Below are 19,457 nucleotides of genomic sequence, written 5' to 3'. Positions count from 1 at the left end.
GTTTGCGGATTTTAAAAATGGTCAAACGATTGAAAAATGTTCGCCAATTTGCAAAAATGTTTCGAAATTGACGAAATTGAGAAAATTTTGTGGATCTGCAAAATTAGCAAATTTGGAAACTGTTTGCGTGTTCGAATAAAGTTCAGAATATTGAAAAGTCTTCATTAGTTTGGAAAAAATCTGCTAATTTAAGAAATGTTTATGAATTTAAAAGGGTAAAATAAGAAAAATAAAAGAAAAACTAAAAACACTGGGAAAAAATGAAGGGGAGGTTCCTAAAATCAACAGAAAAGCTTCCCAAACAGCTCTTGGTAGTAACGTGAGTGTTTCGGTTCCAATGGGCTAGCCCACCTTGGTATAGTAGTGGGCGATCCAGAGGGATACCGTGATGAGCGATAAGCGGCACATATCATTTTTGGCGGGGTCGCTTTGCGTTCTCCTGGGTCATTATTCCGACCCATTGGGCTGGCCAGTCATGGATGGGCCCATCGGACGATGGCGCCTGCAGCGCTCCAGCACCAACCCCGGAACATGCAGTGGTTTGTGCTCCTCAGAGATCCAAGGTAGTTCCTGATGCATGGTTTTTGGCGACCGTAGCTACGGCACATAGACCAGGTGCATATTGGCATGTTCCGATAGTTGCAGCCGATGTTGCAGTCGATATGCTTGATTCTCCACAGGCGCCAACAATTGATAAGAGCTGAAATACTCGACGAACTTGGCATTTGCTTGCTGCATCGGTGAAGTTTGAATGTAGGGTTGAACTCAAAGATAGACCTAATCATTGGCGACAATGAGCAATCAGAATGTTTGCGATCTGCAAACTCCTTCATATTCTGTTGAGCTCGATGTAGATATTTGTTTGCGGTCGTCAGTCCATTTGTTGAAATTGGCTGCCACGGGGCATATGAGTATGTGACGCCAAAGTAACGTGGCTGATGTCCATAGAAAGGGAAGAACATCATCATCCCGATAGCTGAATCGTACATACCCGAATGTCATCAACGGAATCCAATTATGAACAGTGACTAACCTTTTCTAATTGAAACATTTGTACCCCTTCGGAAATATTGGATATGAAGGAAGAGCACGGTCCACCTTATAATATACACCCTCCATTCACAAACATCAGATGTTTTAGTAATTTTAATATGGACTACATACAAACTGAAATGGGTGAACAATCATAATAAAACGTGTCTATATAAATCCAATTTAGGAAAAAAGCTGAAACATCTTATATTTGTGAATGGAGAAAGTATTTCAAAACACACCGAAGTGAACAGAAACAACACAAAGTACGAAGAAAGGAAAAAAGAGGGAGAACGAACAAAAGCAAAGCGAAGAGCTACGTCCTTTTTTCCCTTCTAATTCAAAATACCAGACGCATAAGTTTTAAATCAACATTTTAATACTTGACCACTAAATATATTTGATTGAAGCAATTTCTTGGAGAGAAATACCACAACGTGCATAAACTCAAATCTATCTATCTATTATATAATTAAGACAGAAGTCAAATAAGCCATGACGTTCTTCCACATAGATTAAATTATCTCAATCGTTAATTTCAGTTATCGACAATCGAGATTAATAGATGTAAACGTTACAATAAATATTCATACATAGGAAACGTACATGTACATGTAACGTAGGGATAATCCAACACATCTCTCTAAAAAAAATAAGATGAGGCTTGGTCATGCACAGGGCCGGCCGGGGGGGGGGGGGGGGGGGGGGGGGCAGCGGGGCGGCCGCCCCGGGCCCCCCAAATCCAGGGGGCCCCAAGGTAGCCCATGGGCCAGGAAGACATGTAGCGGCTGATTACACGATTACACGACGTCTTCCTGTTCTTCTTTCCGATCCCGATTCAGGTTAACCCTAGCCGACTGGCCGCGATCGCGAGTCGCAGGTGGAGTCGTGATGCGCCGACGCCGAGTCGCCGATGAAGTCCGTAGCTCCGTTCTCCGGCGATCTGGACTCCAAGTCCTTGTAGCACACGCACAAACGCACGTTCGCCGACTCCCCGCCAATGGACATCGCTTCAACGCCGAGCGCACCACGCATGGCCGGCCGGCCGGCTGGTCTCACCCGCACGAATAAGCATGACAGTGATGGTCTAAGGAACAAGGGTTAGTTTACTCTATATCTAATTTTGATATCTAATTTTGATTGCGCCTTAGCTCTACTTTTTGACATTAGATTAATTTGTGACTATAAAACTACAGAAGTAGGATGAATTTTAGAAGTTACAAACATCAATAGTTAATTAGGATATTTCCAATTATCCATTTGTACTTGGAAGACATGAATAGGAAAAGAGCTAATTCATAAAAATAATAAAGCCAATTGGTTAGGTCCAATGTGAACATCATGCTTATAGTCTAGCCCCCTCCATGCCAATTTTATAACTCCGTCCCTGGACGTACTGCTGTCCACCATCACCCGCGGCTTGTGTTATGCTGCCGCGCTGGCTTGCTCTAGCCACCTCCTTCGTTGTTGATGTGCCGCCGTTCCGACCATCACTCTACTACACCCCTCTTTTTCGGCTTGGTGCCCCCTCCCCCCGAGTCCCTGCTACCTACGACGACGTGGGCCTCGCCCAAGTGCTGCGGTCGGCCATGTCACTCCCGTCCATGCCTCGCGTTCTTCCTTAGGAAAATCGACCGATGTTGTTGCCATTTTCAGGAAACTGCCGTTTGTCCGACCCGCAATTTTATTGTCATGATGTCTATATTAAGGGGCCCTGAGTTTGAGTTCCGCCCCGGGCCCCCGAAATCTCAGGACCGGCCCTGATCATGCACGCCTCCATGAGTCATTAGTACTTCGGTACGGACTCAAGAAGAGACCCAAATCAGTACGCTGTCAAAAGAAAAATAAAGACCCAAAGCAATATACGCATGCATGTTCAAGTAAAAAACAGCACGTGCATGCTAACGTGCACTAATTTTATTTTTACAAATCCTATAATTTACGAACAACATGTACTATGAAACATGAAGGCAGCACATGCATGCATATTAGTGATAAATTGGTCCCACCAGTTTTATGATGCTTATTTAGAAAGAAAAAGACAAGCACGTTGCAGAGCTTCAAAATATTACTATTTTAGGAACTGAATTATTATTTTGCAAGTACATATAGAATTTCATGAATACATTTATTTATCTATGAGCTTAAAAAGGCAGATATTTGAATGTACAATGGATGTACTCGCTCCGTCCAAAAATACTTGTCCAAGGAATGGATGTATCTAGATGTATTTTAGTTCTAGATACATCCATTTGTATCCATTTTTACGACAAGTATTTCCGGACGGAGGGAGTATTATTTACTACCCCACCCGTCCCATAATATAGTGCATATTGTTTTTTGCAAAAAATAGCCTATACAAACTTTGACAATGTTTATAGAGAAAATGGTCTATACCTACAGTATAAAAATAGGGACAATTGCATTTTTACCCCTAGTTGGTTCCAACCCACGGGTTTTGCCCTTACTTTTCGAGCTTGCTCAGTTTTGCCCTTACTTTTTCCGTTGAGGTCCCTCGAATGCCCTTTGACCGTTTGACCAAAACTTCGAAAATTTATAACTTATTCATATGAACTCAGAAAAATGCAAATAAGATATCAAAATGTTCAGATAAACATTACCTTTATGTGCATATCGTTTGCATTTAGGACAAAAGCACTGTTTAAACTGCCCGAGGTAATTAATTTTATTAACATTATTAAAAATAAAAAGGTATAAATAATATATTTTTCATGAATAAAGATTACATGCAAATGTAGGTGATGTTTTCTGAACATCCTGATATCTTATTTGCATTTTTCTGAGTTCGTATCAACTTATTTTCTGAACATCCTAATTTCAGAAAACATAAATGCAAATGTAATTATTTGCATTTCAGAAAACATCACCTATATTTGCATGTAATTTTTATTCATGAAAAAATATTGTTTATACCTTTTTATTTTTAATAATGTTAATAACATTAATTACCTCGGGTAGTTCAAACGGTGCTTTTGTCCTGAATGCAAATGATATGCACATAAATGTAATGTTTATCTGAACATTTTGATATCTTATTTGCATTTTTCGGAGTTCATATGAATTAGTTACGAATTTTCAAAGTTTTGGTCAAACGGTCAAAGGGCATTCGAGGGACCTCGACGGAAAAAGTAAGGGCAAAACTGAGCAAGCTCGAAAAGTAAGAGCAAAACCGGTGGGTAGGAACCAACTAGGGGTAAAAATGCAATTGTCCCATAAAAATATACATCATCAAAGTAAACAAGTTTTGGCTTAAGAATCTAATAAGCACTACATTTTGGGACAAATTAAGGAAGTATTATGGATCTATATATTTGTTTCTTTTTTAGTTAGGAAACTTAGATATTTACTAATGATGAAATTACACATTTACGTACAACATATGTGCATGTACACGATATATTGTTTTAAAATGATCTAAAACCTATAAACATGGGTTCCATTTTTTTAGTTTACAAAATTTTGGGCCCGCTATGTGTACATAGCTGGTCTCCCACTCCAGATCTGATTTTTCCTATTTATGTTGGTGGAAAAGTTCTAGAAAAACATGTTTTTTAATCTTGAAAATTCTAGGTACATACCCGCAAAAAATAATCTAGGCACACAATAGGAGTATATATCTAGCCTCCAACTTCGAAATGTTTCTCCCTTTATCTCTGAATTCAGCACAGTGTGAGAAGCCAAAGACAGTAATTGAGATTCACATATTAATTTTACCCAAAGAAGAAAAGTGAGCATTCACATATGAACTGAATTAATCTAATCTACATGATATAAGTGATCACTTACTAGGGAGGCCATACCCGTGGTCTTGTCTCATATGTTATACGCTAGCCAAAAATAGAAACCAAATGCTTGACCGATAGTAATTTGTTTAACTCCTTTTTGTCATGGACACGACCCTTCAATTTTGTATTACGCTTTTCGTAGTTCCACAATTCGTCTCCTATTCGATATAATAAAAACTGAAAAACAAAATAGACCATGGTGCGTCGTTAGGTAAAATATAACAGAATTATATACATTGTTTCATGATAGGAATCCATCACATACACCTGGACTACTTCTAGACATAATCTTACGCGCTCATATTACTTTACATTGAATGTTGAAAGCCACAAACCATGTTAACTATAATTTATTAATCAATTTTCTTGAGTAGAACAAGATGAGCATAATGAACATGGAAACGGTAACTACAATGGGAGTGAGCTAAGGAGCGTTTCAGAAATATTTGATGAATTAAACACCAAAGGTTACCTTTTCATGGATGGACAATCGGTGGAGCATGTTGACAAATGGTATATACCGCAATTGAATAGAAAAACTATTCGGTAAAAGTTGAGGCGGGTGGAGGAAGACTTTTTTTGGCGTGGAAGATGGAGGAAGACTACGGGCCAGTTCTTTTGAGCGGCTTAAAATATAAGTTGCCTCCCCCAACTTAAAAAAATAAGCCGCTTCCTAAATTTGTTGATGCTTCTAAATTAGTTATCCCGTAACTAGTTCAGAAGCCCCAATGAATGTGGGAGGCAGCTTATGAGAAAAGCTGGGGAGTAACCAGCTTATTTTTTAAGCCATCAAAACAATTGGCCCTACATAAAGTTTCGGTATGAGAGACTAGTTTTTGGATTTACCTCTGTGTGGGAAAGTTCTTAAATTTGATGTTGGTAACACTTAAATAGCCCATGAGAAATGGAACAGAGAAAACTAAAGCAACCGTTATATTTTGCATGAGAAGCTAGGGACCCACACAACCACTCTATGTCATTCGTGTGTACCAATGTATCATACACTTAACTAAAAGAGTCAATTACACCGGTGGTGCTAGAACTTGTCGCAAACGGTCACTTTAGTGCTAGAACTTGCGGCATACATTAAAGTGGTGCAAAAACTTGACTCGGACGTGCAAATACGGTGCAAATCTCGTTTGTATACGACTACGATGCTGATAAGGCATGAGAGTGTGGCATAGGGCCCGCTGTTAGTGACTTCCAAAAATATCTCGGTTTTTAATTAATTTTTTCTCACAAAAAGGCCCCTGTCAGGTGTACTGCATCCGGTGGGTCCTACTTGTCAGTGAAACATCACAAATTTTATTAGAATTAAAAATATGCAGCCAAGGGATTCTTACCGGTAACCTCGGTCTAAACAACATGTGCAGCTAACCATCAGTCAAGAGCTCACATCACAACATAGAAGCATACACACGTTTTATACATTTGAATTAAGTTATATAACTAAAGAATCTTAATTGCACGGCTGTATCTTGAGACGGAGGGAGTATCTGGTAGGTCCTCCTCGTGGTAACTGTCAGGTCGCTGGTACGAAATCCCACGGCTGTATCTTCTTATTTTTGAATTAAAATTCTTATTTTACGTTATTTAACAAAGATATAAAGGCTGAGTATCCTTATACTCTGTATGACACAACTATTATCTGGTGCGTTGGCTAGCCGTGCTCTCGGCTGACTATAGGTCAACGGTTCGAATCCTTGCCTGTTGTACACCTCACAGGGGCCTTTACGTGAGAAAAAAAATTTGAGGTTATTTCTTCAAAGAGTCACACGCCCAATCTTCACCATATAGTCACTAACAGCGGGCCCTATGCCACGCTGTCATGCCTCGTCAGCTTCGCCGACGTATACAAACGAGATTTACATTGTATTTGCACGCTCAAGTCAAGTTTTTGCACCACTTTAACGTATGCCGCAAGTTCTAGCACTAAGGCGACTGTTTACGCCAAGTTCTAGCACCACCGGTCTAATTAACTCTAACTAAAACAATGCCAAATAAGTTTTCCGTGGTGTATTTTGTCCACACATCTTTCCATAAAGGTATTAAAATAATCTACTACATTTCATCTTCTAGCTAACACATGCACACACAAAATAAACCTAACAACACATGGCATATCTATCTAGCCGCGCAAATGTGGCGGTCACACCGCTCGTTATTAATACCAGATGGAGCATTGCAATTTAATAGTGTGATAGTAGCACAACAGGGTGACTGAAATGGGAACTCGAAATACAATCCAACAATACTAGTACTTCTCTAAGCAATCTGACGCTAAGCAACACCCAAGGACGGATCTAGCTGGGAGTCTGGGACTAGAAGAGGAGCACCCACACCAGTAAAAGAGTAGCCAGCGACACCTTTGCTGGCGCCGGAGCACCCGCGAACGTCAGCCGGCCGCCGCCGGCGCCATGGATGTCGTAGGTCATCGTCCTGCCGGTCTGCAGCAGGCTGCCTAGGACGGACCCGCCGCTGGTCGATGGCAGTATGCTCAGGCACGTCGTCTGCCCGTCAGGGACGGGCAAGAAGTAGTTCTGCGCCTTGAGCTCCATCGTCGCGTGGGCGCCGTCGAACACCAGGGCCAGCTTGGGAACCTTCAGCTTGGAGAAGTGCTGCGTGAGGAAGCACAGGCTGTGGCCGACCGTAGCGTTCACCGGAGCCAGCCCCTGCGATCGGATCCTGCTCATGAGCTCCCGCCTCAGAACCTTGTACGCGGCCTCCTCGAGGTAGGTGAAGGGCAGGGTGGTGCTGAGGAACACCCCGCCGGAGCCGTTCGCCCGGACGTCGAAGGTCCCCGCCGGGATGTCGGTGAGGAGCTGCCCGTCCACCTGCAGGCCGATGAGGTTGACGTAGTACAAGTAAGGGTTCTGGTTGGGCCTGGCCGCCAGCAACGGCGTGTGGCTGCCCTTAACGTCGGCGTGGTCTGCGCCGTCTGCCCAGCTCAAGCTAACGAAGGCCTTGCCGTTGTCGGGGTCGTCCGGGAGCACGAAGAAGTAGGAGAACCTGGAGATCTGCCGCTGCGAAACGAGGGAGAGGGGGCCCCTGCTGAATCCGACGAAGCCGGAGACGCCGGCGAGGCCATCCCGCAGCGTGACGTTGCCGCTGCAGCCGAACACCACGCCGGTGAAGACCCTGTTCCCCAAACCGAACGTTTCGGTGGCGAGGTAGCCGGACGTGTTGCCGGCGCCGTAGATGTGCTCCACGTACCGGCAGCGGGCTGCGCAGCCGGTTTCGCCGGGATGGCAAGTCCGGTCGGCGTAGTGGATCTGGCCAAAGGAGTCGGAGTTGTTGCGCACGGATGATGGGCAGGGCGCGATCGGGGCGAAGGAGGGCCTGAGCCCGGGCAGGAAGGTGGGCTTGCGCCTGAGCCCCGGCCCGCACTGCACCCAGACAAGCTCGCTGGAGATGTCCATGATGACCGAGAGGGTCTGCAAGCCGACGGAGAGGTCGAAGGTGAAGGCGCTGAACGTCTGCGCCGGGATGATGAGGCCCTCCGTCAAGTGACCCCTGTTGGCCCAAGCCGACCAACGGACACCATGGATGACGCAGTCACCGGCGGCCACCGGCGCCACCAGAAGGAGAAGCAGAAGAAGCGAGCAAGCTGCAGCTGGGGCTGGCATTGCTACGGTCTCTGGATGTAGTTCTAGCCAAGCTAGGCAGTTGCATTTGAGCAGCAAGCCCAGTGACCCTTATATATGCAGCACAGGCACGTTGAAATTTCCATGCGCTCTCCTAGGTTGTGATCCCTTTTCACAAAATAGACCTCCCAAGTCTTTTTTTTTCATTTAGGTTAATCTTCCTCTTGTTTAAATACACAAATCTGTATAAGAATATATTACAATACCAAACTAGCCAGATCAACAGGCCCTGTGATCACTATATAAGTACATATACAGTGCACTCATCTTTCTAGGTTTAGGTTGTAATCTTCCTCCTGCGTAAATACATCTACTGGGTGAGAGCGTGAAGCTTGAAGGGCTTAAATCAAATTTCTGGTTCAACCATGGAGACGCGGGGGCGAGGAAGGATCCGCGAAATTGGATCAACCATGGAGACGCGGGGGCGAGGAAGGATCCACGAAATTTCTGCTTGAACCAACCAACATGGAGGCCATGAATTACTCTAGTCGGACAGGATCCATGGCTTTGGCCGGGCATGCCAAAACGGAAACCACCTAACTTGCAGGAAGAGGACGCCACAGCGACGCGTATTTTCCTCAACCATGTAAGCATGTGTTCTGCATTTATCAATGCTGCAAAGGCACCACAGGTCCTCGTCATATTTACTGCTCCCACATATATAAGGAAAATAACCCAGCGCATAGGTGTACATCTGCCTCCACTGAAACCCTACTCTATCACTGCGTCTCTCCTTTCCCATCTTGTTCTCCCACCATCTGCCTTCATCGCTAGCCAGGGGCTGCATCCACCTCCCATCCCCTTCCCCAAAACCATCTAAGAAGGCGATCCAAACCGCCTGTAGCCGCCGCTAGCGAGGAGGAGGCATGATGGTACCGAAGACCGTCAGTGATTTCGGTAGGGTGGAGAGCATGACTGGATGTACAAGAGGGGATCACACGCAGGGGGTTTTACCCAGATTCAGCCACCCATGGTTGATATAATACCCTACTCCTTTTCTTTTTATTAACAGTGAAAATCCATAGTGTGAGGGGCTTATAGATGGATGCAATAATGGGAGGTCTCGACTAAAAGTCAGATGTCCCGCAATCTACCCTTGCTCTCGCCTTATAAAGGGGGACGAGAGCTAGGTTTTACAGGTTTCCTAGTTGGCCTCCCTCTAAGTCGGTCAAGGAGACCATGGCTTACAATGCCAAGATGGTAATTATACGGAAGTTGGGCTTACTCTCGAATCAAGGTCCCTTGCCTGTCGCCTGGCACCCTGAACCCAGAGCCCGACCCATTGATTGGCCTGCCGGCCGAAGGGCCACCCCTGGTACTGTGCACCATCAGCACCCCCCGATCATGTCTAATGTTTTGAAATGGACTTGTCGTCTGGCTTTCTGGCCCTAAGCCCGGCCCAATGACGGGCCGCCCGGCCGATGGGGCCATCCTTGGTAAAGTACACTGCCAGTAACCCCTGAGGGAGCTCTAATCCGCCGCCCCCACGCAGCAACCTACCACCACCTCACGTCCAGGCCCGCCGTCCACGGAGCAACCCATCAAGGATGCCGACGCGCGCCCCGATAGGCGAGGAGGGAAGTACGGGTCGCCTAGAGCTGCCACATTTTCCTTCACGCCCCAGGCACGCCTAGACCCGAGAAACGCGTCGCCCCTGCAAGGTGCAGAGCGACCTGTCGAGCCCGGCCACCACGCACCCCGCTGCCACTTGCCGAAGCACTTGCACGACGAGACACCGCCGGGCATCGCATGGATCCGTCGCTATCAGCTCCAGAGACACCGCAAAGGAAGGCCCCCACCGCCATCGTTGATCGCACGGTCTTCGCCCAGCGGCGTCCTCCGGCGACGGTGTGGGAAAAGGGGGGGAGGGGTGACGAGGTTGCAGACTCTTCGGTTTGGAAGAGGTGTTGATATTTCCATGCAGTCTCGTGTCCTAGCCTCGATATCTCTAGCTAGTGGTCCCTCTTCACAAAATAAACCTCCCAAGTCTTTCTTTTTCATTTAGGTTAATTTTCCTCTTCCCTTTTTTTGCGGGGTTGGTTAATCTTCCTCTTGTCATCTACACATTTTATCTTCCTCTTGTTTAAAATAAATATAATATGTAGAGGAAATTAGTACAGGCTAGATCAATTACGGAGACGCCGCGCAGAAGGAAGGCTCCGCGAAATTTCTGCTTGAAGCAACAAAGCGTGAAAAGATGGAGCCAGAATTATTCGAGCAGCGCATGCAGCACTAGCCATGGCTGTGGTCGGACATGTCCGAAATGGAAACCACCTATTTGCAGCAGGAAGAGGACGTCGGACATGGCTCTGGTACATCATGCAGCTACTCTACTCAACTGGTCAAAGGCACGGCGTGTCTCTCCCTCCCGCGTCAGGTGAGAACGTATCCTGTGCACCCGATGAACTGGTGCACCAGGTACTCCGATCCAACCTGAGCTATTGGATGAAAAATTGATGGAGGGGATTTGGCCTCCGGTACATTTTACATAATGGACCTTGTAAAATTACTTAAGTGCGCAAATAGTCCCTCCGAAATATCCCATCGTCTCCTTCCTTTCCTCTGTTCTTTTCTGTACCTGTACCACTGAACCAAGGCGCGAGGCTGAGCTAGGGTTAGTCGAAAACTTGGGCGACTCACCTCTGTCCCTCGATCTCCCTCTCCTCTTCCTCGAGATCTCCCTGTCCCTATCCCTCTCCCTCTCCATGTCCATCTCCGGCCACCAGCGTTGAAACACCAACGCCCAGGATCCAGATCATGAGTTCCAGCGGCAGCGCGCTGTGATTGCATCTTTGTAGCGAATCGGCGTTGTAGCTCCGTGGATCAACAACACGGCTGCGTGGGAGTCGGGCATCCGCCTTTACGGCTAAGGATCTGAGGTATGTGCGCTGTATTTGATTCTTATATTATTCATGTGCAGTCAAATTGGCTCTTCCAATTCCTCACTTCCCCCAATTCATTTAAAACAAGTGCATAGTAATATATAGCACCGAATTTATGTGCAAGGTGCAGCCGTAATGGTGACATGTTATCACTATTTGAATAAGTAGTGTTCTGAACCTTAATATGTATTTTATAGTATAGTAAAACCAGATTTGTGCAGCTGTGCGGTTGAATAGGACCTGACTATCGTCCTTTACCGCTTAGGATCTGAGGTATGAGCACCGAATTTGCTTGTTTTGTTATCCATGTACAGTCATATTTGGTTCTTCTAGGCCATCAGTTTCCCATGTGTTTAAAGCCACTGGCATTTGGGAATATGAATAGTATGGGCATGAAATTGATGCGTCAGATGCAGATATAATGGTGAAATTGTAGTAATAATCAGAACAATCAGTGCAAAAAGTTGAGGGGATGTGCTCTGTGTGTTATGTTCCTTTATATACAATTTAATATACCTTTGCTAACTTAATAGTAAGGTGTGTATGTGAACGACTCAGCATGTATGTGAAAGAAATGATTTCCTGGGAGCATGCTACATGGCAAGAGTGGGTTAGTTACTGCTTGTTCATGCGCAGTTCTTGTCCATGAATTAGTAATGTATTATATGAACTTCTTCCACATTGCTGATATGAAATGGAAATAACTTTTGCAATGTTCAATTGAACTTTCTATGGTAATGCTAGTTGTTCATGTTCCTCGTTTTGTAAAACTCTTGACCATGTTAAGTTGAACTTTCTGTGTAATTACTAGTTGTCCATGTTTCTCATTTTGTCTTGCTGCAACTACAATCCACATTGTCCGTATTCCAAGTAAAAAATCTTGATGTTTTGCGGTTATATTTGCACAAAATAAGCAGCCATGGAGTCCATGAGAAGTGCTGCTCTAAGCATTGGGTCAACTACAGCAATGGGAGTTGAAGATGATGCCAACAGCTTCGCCCTGGTAATTTATTTGTTGTATTGGTCACAAACGTACATCACACTGTTTATGTGACCTGATGGTTTTTTTTTCTGAAATTTCCAGGGCATGATCCATCAGGTCGAAAACGATGGAAATAGCTACCACACGCCAACATGAACTAGCAGTCTTCCGTTTTGTGTAAGTAGTTTTTTACTCGCATCCAATGCATGAGCTCTAGTTTCTGAACCGAGCATCTTTTTATTTTGCATCTCCAGGGGTCAAGATATGAGCCTGAGTGTGATCCTAACTTACAACCCGTAATTGGTATGCAATTTGACACCTGGGAGGAAGGTATGACATTCTACAAAATGTATGCTCATGAAGTCGGGTTCTCGGTTCGCACATGGACAACACACAAAGATGAACATGGCATACTGTGGAAGAGGTTTGTTTGTGCTAGGGAGGGTTGGAGGAAGGTGGCCCGGGAAGAGGAAAGGATAAAGCCGAAGAGAAAATTCAAGTTAACTAGGTGTGGTTGTGAGGCTATGATTGGATTGAAGAGGCAAGATGATGGCAAATATAAGGTCGCCCGGTTTGTTCAATCACACACCCACCAACTTATTTCGCCAAGTAAGAGACATCTCATCAAGTCAAATAGAGAAGTAAGTAGTGAGTTGAGAAGCAAATTACTTACATGTCATAAGGCAATGGTTGGCACATCTACAGCATATCACTTGCTTAGTGTAGAGAAGGGAGGTCCGGAAAATGTGGGCTGCACAAAGCATGACTTCCAGAACTCTCATCGTGATTTTAAAAGAGCAATTAAGGGAGCAGATGGACAGATCATAGTAGATATAATGAAAAGGAAGCAGGCTGCCAATCCAGCATTCTACTTTGACTACCAAGTCGATGAGAATGACAAACTTATAAATATTTTCTGGGCGGATAGCATATGCAGAAAGAACTACTCATTGTTTGGTGAAGTTGTGTCTTTTGACTCGACATATCGCTTTAATAGGTATAACTTGGTATTTGCCCCTTTCACAGGAGTTAACAACCACAGGTCTTGTGTCACGCTTGGTGCAGCTTTTCTATGGAATGTGAAGAAAGAATCTTATATATGGTTGTTCAAGACTTTCTTGAAAGCAATGTCTGGGGTTGCACCTAAGATCATCATGAACGACGAAGACCAAAGCATGAGAATAGGGATAGAACAAGTTTTTCCAAACACTAAACATAGGCTTTGTATGTGGCACATCCTCATGAAGCTTACTGAAAAAGTTGGTGCCACCATGAAAAATAATCCAGATTTTCATGAACGGTTTATGGCATGTATTTGGGGATCAGAGACACCAAGTGAGTTTGAGTCACAATGGTGTTCAATAATATCTGACTTTGGGCTAAAAGATAATACATGGTTGCAGGAGAAGTATGAGGCGCGCAAGTCATGGATTCCGGCATATTTTACGGAGATCACCCTTGGCGGAATCTTGCGTACTACATCAAGATCTGAGAGTGAGAATGCATTCTTTAGACACTTTGCCAACCGAAATCTTGCACACTGATTGAGTTTTGGGTCAGGTTTGAAACAGCTTTAGAGGAACAACGACAAAAAGAATTGCAAGAAGACAATGCCAGCCTCCATACACTGCCTATGCTTGAGACTTGTTGGAGTATCGAGATTCATGGTAGAGATGTGTATACTCATGAGGTTTTTGCTGAATTTCAACGTCAGGTGGTGGCTGCAAGGGATTATTGTCATGTTAAATCAATCGTGCAGGTTGGTGAGGTCCGGACCATTGGTATTAGCAGCAAGAGTGGCAAGGTTAGAGTAGTTAATTTCAACACTAGTACCAAGGCAACACACTGTTCTTGTAGGATGTTCGAATCACTGGGTATCATCTGCCGTCACATCATTGTTGTCCTAAAGAATGAGGGGTGTAATGAAATTCCTAGTCAATATGTGTTGCATAGGTGGACTAAAATGGTTGCACGTCAGCTTTCCTATGATGCCAACGGACATGAGCTAGAAGGCCCATCTACATGTCTTTCACCTACCATAAAAAAGTTGTACTCGGAAACATGTTCAAAATTCAGCTTGGCACTTCATGTAGCGAAACATTGTGAGGACAAAATGAGATATTTTCACAAGGTTGTTGCTGATGCCTTCACGCAATTGGGACAGATGGGTGCCATTAGTGAGCAAAGTAAAGTTCAAGAATTTGAATCCTTCGTTGGAACATCATTCCCAAGTGTGATCAATATTCATCCACCAGATGTAGCGAACACAAAAGGGACTGGTAAGAGATTGAAAAGGGGCTCAGAACAGACTGTGAACCAAAAGAAAAAGAGGTAAAGTAAGCAACCTTGAAAAAATGTTGATGTCCTTTCTACAGTTTTGCTAATGTGGTTTTCTTATTTGTTACAGGGCAAATAGCATCCAAAAGGTCCCAGATAAGTAGGGGCGGTGGTTTTACTAGTTCGATGTTTGAATAACTCTTTGAAGTCATTTGGTTGGCTACGTTCTCGCTAGAATGGCGGTGATATTCGTAGGCGATGAGGTTTTTGACTTGTGGTCTTTCTAGGAGCTCACACTTGCAAGTGTGTCACTGAAGCATGCATATGTTCTATGTCTGTGACTCTGGATGCGGTTACTGTTAGCTTTAGGAAGTAGCTAATACTAAACCATGTTGTCTCATTAGTCGTGTTTAACTATGAAGAAAAGATTGTATAACTTGGCAAGGATTGCTAAGCCTAGCTTAATGTAGATTTGAAGATTTGGTTTGTCTTTCTGTGTTACTGTCAGTTGTAGCCAGCTTGTTGTATGTCATGCTCATGTGACTACTTTCCGAATTAGTGAAACCTTGTTACTATGTGTATTGAGCACCATTCTTTTTTTACCTCTGTTTTTTCTTGCTCTGTATTTTAGCATCATCATCTGGAAAAAATATCAAGATAAGTGAGAACATGTTCGATAATACTATGTCTTATTCTCAGGCATATTTGTAGCTGGATTGCGGTCCTATGGCAGTGAAGCGATGAAAATTCTGACATGGCCTTTGCCTGAAGTTCCGGAAATCTCGGAATAGAGAATGCAATAGAATATGTAATGTTTAAGTTGTATTGAAATCTGTATTGCTTTTCAAGTAGCAGTGTTACTCTTCTTTAGATTGTATATGAAGGCATGTCTCATCTTAATTTCATTTGTTTGGCCAAGCTTTTGTTTTAAGTTTTGTAAAATTTTACGGAGTTAAGAGTGATCTTGAGCTTCCTGTAGTGATTAAGCCTACCTAGGATCAGATTAGCTCATCTGGCTGGAGTAGTACTCCTGAGTCTGGAGCCTGGAGTGCATAACTTGAGGAGTGGCAAAAATTTCCTTTATTACCAAACGACCAGGCATGTTGACTGCCTAGTTAGGGCCGGACTGATCGACTCATTTTTAGGTGAATAGAAAGAGCGGACATGAGTTATGTAAATCTGCAGCTGCTTATTTTATTTCTCTTTCTTTTGCAAGGGACGCTTTAACTTATTGTGAACCGACGAATCTGCGATATGGTTGTTATGTGGAAAAGAATGACATTTTCCAGATTTGCTTATTTATATGACAGAATTAAGAGATGCTTTTGTATGAGAGTATTAATAATTCATATGAAGTGTAATAATATGGAGAAGTTGCACTAAGGCTTCAAGATGTACTAAAGTAGTTTCATCGAGGCTGCAATTGTCTCGCAGAAGTTTACTCAAATTAGCATATGATTGTAAAAGCTCCAGAAATTTTGATAGGGCCACTGCTGTACACCACTGTCATATACACATTTGGGAACAGTGTACCTATATATATAGAATGAAACTACAATTGCACAAACAGTGATTTATTGGATGTGAGCACAGGCGCAAGCATCAGACTTAGTTTACAAACACTTGGAAAAAAATAGTGATAGCCACAGGCTACAAACACTTGGAAAAAAATAGTGATAGCCATAGGCTGGCCAGCGTACAAGCAGAATCATCAGCCAAAAGAAATCTCGTCCAGCAGTCGCACTTGTAGATCGAGCATTAGCGCAGATGGGAAATTACAACATGGTTCCTTCTGGATGACGCAGGGCCTCGAACTCGCTTGCACACCCTGTTAAGAATCATCTACTGAAATCAGTATCTCCAATTACAGTTAACATGTACTATAGTTACATGTATCAAGAATTGGTAAGATGACTCCAGGACATGTACCCTAGATCAGTATTGTTGATTCGAAAAGCATTGTTGGAACATGAATTGCAATACGAAAAAAATTCATAAATAAGATGAACTAGTAATGCTTTCAGAAAGTTCAATTGAACATCAAAGTGCAGAATCATTTTTAAGATCAACAAAGTGAACCAGAAGAAAACACAGCAAATATAATTTACTGCAGGCACGTCCGCAAACTCCCTGTTAACCAATTTTTTTCAAGATATTACTCTCGAGAAGTTCCCTGACATGTCCTGCATGCAAAAGTAAAAAAGATCACCAATAGAATTTCAGAGACAAAAGTACTAAGGGAGTACTCATAAGGAATAATACTGAACGGGAGTTTCTTTGTAAATGTTGGATTAAAGCTGGGAAAGGATGGCATAGGCTAAAATTAACCAAGGCTAAAAACTAAAGGGAAAACGATGTAAAGTACAGAGTTCGCGCAAAATAAAACTAATGACACAGCTTGATCACATAAAAATTAGTTCTAAGTCTAGCATGTATGAACTATGAAGTGGATCTTAAAACTCATTAAACAATTTTTCTGCTGGGGAATTAACTGCAGTAGAACAAAGCAAATCTTGCAGCAGTGGAAGATATCTTCAGTAAATCTTGCAGCAATTTTTGAGCAATCAGCAGCTACCACTGAGCTCGAGCCGATGACTGCTAGAGTACTGATTTCTTCCTACAAAAGTACTAACTATCATGTGGAAACATTTATAAATATGAATTGGGGAAAAATACTATCAGATTGGAAGAACAGTTGTACTCATGGATAAGGGAAGAAGATAATACCCTTCATAGTTGAATCGCGGAAGACCATCAACTCCTGTACCTCTGTAGAATCGACGCCCCGGACCGACAGCGGACATTGACGAGCCATCGCTGCCAAATAAATCAATGCGCACAGTCGATTTAGAGGAACACAGGGCGAGATTAAGCTTCTATACTGGAGATCCTCGCCTAGGTACATGAGAGGGAGGAGATTGAGAGAGATGACATTGGGTACATTTTTCTAACCCTGCTCCCATGGACTACGGCGCCACAGGAGAGAAGAAAGGGCAGAGGGAGCGAGGCGATGAGAGAGAGGCCTCGCACAGAATCTGGCTAGGGGAGGAAGACGATGTGGGAACAGAGAGGTCAGGTCGCTGGATTTAGGTGTACTACAAGGACAATTTTGCAAATGTACTGCCAGCCCAGCACCAGACCGAATCCTGTCCCTCTGTTTCGAATCCAACGACCCATACATCGCTGGTGCATCTGGTGCATGAGTTCGCTCGTTTCACCAGATACGTTCTCCGCGTGAGGTTACCACCTCTTTTTCTGCATGCAGCTACCACAAAACTAGCTAGAGTGGAAACCAAATCACTGCCAAGAAAAAAAAGAGTGAAAAGTCGAATCAGGCCCGTGACTAGTAATATAACCAGTGGGATGTCAAACATAGTGCAGGTGGATGCCACTCCATCAAACCCACATTGTCCAAAACTGATCAAGGCGTAGTTTAAAAAGAACAGTGGAGAGCATAAGCCAGAAGGGGATGGTAGGTGAGACCAAATTATTATCAGGGTTCATGTGAGCAGTGTAAGCTCTATTTTACTATATAAACAAAGAGTATGGCATAGACACTCATCTATTTTATCTATCTATTATTATGCATTAATGGTAGATCACAGGTTAACTAGTGTAGAGAGAGAATCTAGAAACTCTGACAAAGTACATTTGGTCGTTTAATTTGCTCGTCCTCTATTATTAGCTATGTTTATTAATCGGGGGTTTTCATCATAGTCCCTCTGTTCACTTTTTTTAAGACGTTTGCTGTTTAAAACGTCTTACAAAAATGGATAGAGGGAGTATTAAAAATACAAGACAGATTAACCAGAGGAGAGAAATGATTTGGTTTCCACCTGCACTATGTCTGATAAAGTAGTTGATCTCTATAAGTGCAGGTGGATGCCACTCCGTCAAATCTCACGAAATGCAAAACATCCTGTAGTTGATCTCTATAAGAGTTTATAGGCGGCACGCAGGCCCTTTATCTCATTTGGGCCTGCATGCCGCCTATAAACTCTTGGTTGTCTATGCTGTCGTGTGGCTGTGAGACTTGGTTGTCGCGGATCTTTGTTGATCCAGTACTCGTTCGTATGGCTTTATCTATAAAGTCGGGCAATGGCCTTTTCTTTAAAAAAATCTCTATAAGTGTAGTTGAACAATGCTCCCATAGTAGTAATATATATTTCAATACTTTTCCCGTTTCCTGATGCAATATTTGTTTCCATACGTATATTATTTGAAGCATGACAAATATATCTCAAGGTTCTCTAAAGAAACTAATAGAAATTTGAAAATGACTAGACAGTAGCTTTTACTCCTCATGCCTTGGGTGCTCTGCCAAAAAAGATGGAGTAGTCATTGCTTTGCCAGAAAAGAAGGCAGTAGCCAGTCGAAGTTTGCTTATCTTTGGAAATTTTATTTATTCACTCAGCTCCACATCAAGATAGAGGAACTCCTTTTGACTTTTAGCACCCAGTCTTTTTCACCCGTACCTGTTTGCTTAAGGTTTTTTTATTCACACTTGTGTGCGCTTGTGTTTATTTTTCGCAGCGATTTCCCACTGGTCCAACGAGCTCCCAGCCAAACTTGTAGCACACGAGAAAGTTAGTGCAGGATAAGAAGACGAAAGAACGCTAAAAAAGAGATAAGAAGACTAAAGAGTTCCTATGATTTCTCTAACCGGGCGGGAAAAGATGTTCTTGAGAATTTGAGTACTTGAAAAAAAAACTTTTAGGGAGTACAAGCAACATTTTATCCTACCACTGTGGAAAATAAAAATTGTTAGGATTATCACACCCATGGTTGGATTGGTTGGATCCGGCGATAAGGATGCCTTTGTGGCCGTAGATTG

The 19,457-nt window shown here is 43.4% G+C and overlaps 1 protein-coding gene, 1 long non-coding RNA gene and 1 other non-coding gene across 4 annotated transcripts; 1 reads left to right on the top strand and 2 right to left on the bottom strand.

The window, feature by feature from the left end:
• Nucleotides 1–6,999: 6,999 nt before the first annotated feature.
• LOC109776660 (aspartic proteinase nepenthesin-1-like) lies at nucleotides 7,000–8,503 on the bottom strand. The gene has a single exon (XM_020335317.4). It carries the CDS (start codon nucleotides 8,462–8,464, stop codon nucleotides 7,160–7,162), a length of 1,305 nt encoding a protein of 434 aa, XP_020190906.2. The 5' UTR covers nucleotides 8,465–8,503; the 3' UTR covers nucleotides 7,000–7,159.
• A 2,522-nt stretch (nucleotides 8,504–11,025) lies between these two features.
• On the top strand, nucleotides 11,026–12,885 carry LOC109776663 (uncharacterized). Its single transcript, XR_012189778.1, has 4 exons — nucleotides 11,026–11,361; nucleotides 12,282–12,367; nucleotides 12,449–12,523; nucleotides 12,601–12,885. It is a non-coding gene; the product is annotated as an uncharacterized protein (transcript).
• Nucleotides 12,886–16,181: 3,296 nt separating this feature from the next.
• On the bottom strand, nucleotides 16,182–17,680 carry LOC120969643 (uncharacterized). Of its 2 annotated transcripts, XR_005763967.2 has the most exons (3): nucleotides 17,565–17,680; nucleotides 17,351–17,440; nucleotides 16,182–16,806 (listed from the first exon to the last, which is right to left on the bottom strand). It is a non-coding gene; the product is annotated as an uncharacterized lncRNA (long non-coding RNA). The 2 variants fall into 2 exon arrangements; XR_005763966.2 differs by having other exon boundaries at nucleotides 17,351–17,680.
• Nucleotides 17,681–19,457: the final 1,777 nt, after the last annotated feature.

The sequence above is a fragment of the Aegilops tauschii genome, chromosome 7 (assembly GCF_002575655.3).
Source record: "Aegilops tauschii subsp. strangulata cultivar AL8/78 chromosome 7, Aet v6.0, whole genome shotgun sequence".
In the NCBI taxonomy this organism is placed as follows: Eukaryota; Viridiplantae; Streptophyta; class Magnoliopsida; order Poales; family Poaceae; genus Aegilops; species Aegilops tauschii.
This window is presented reverse-complemented; position numbering and strand designations above follow the sequence as displayed.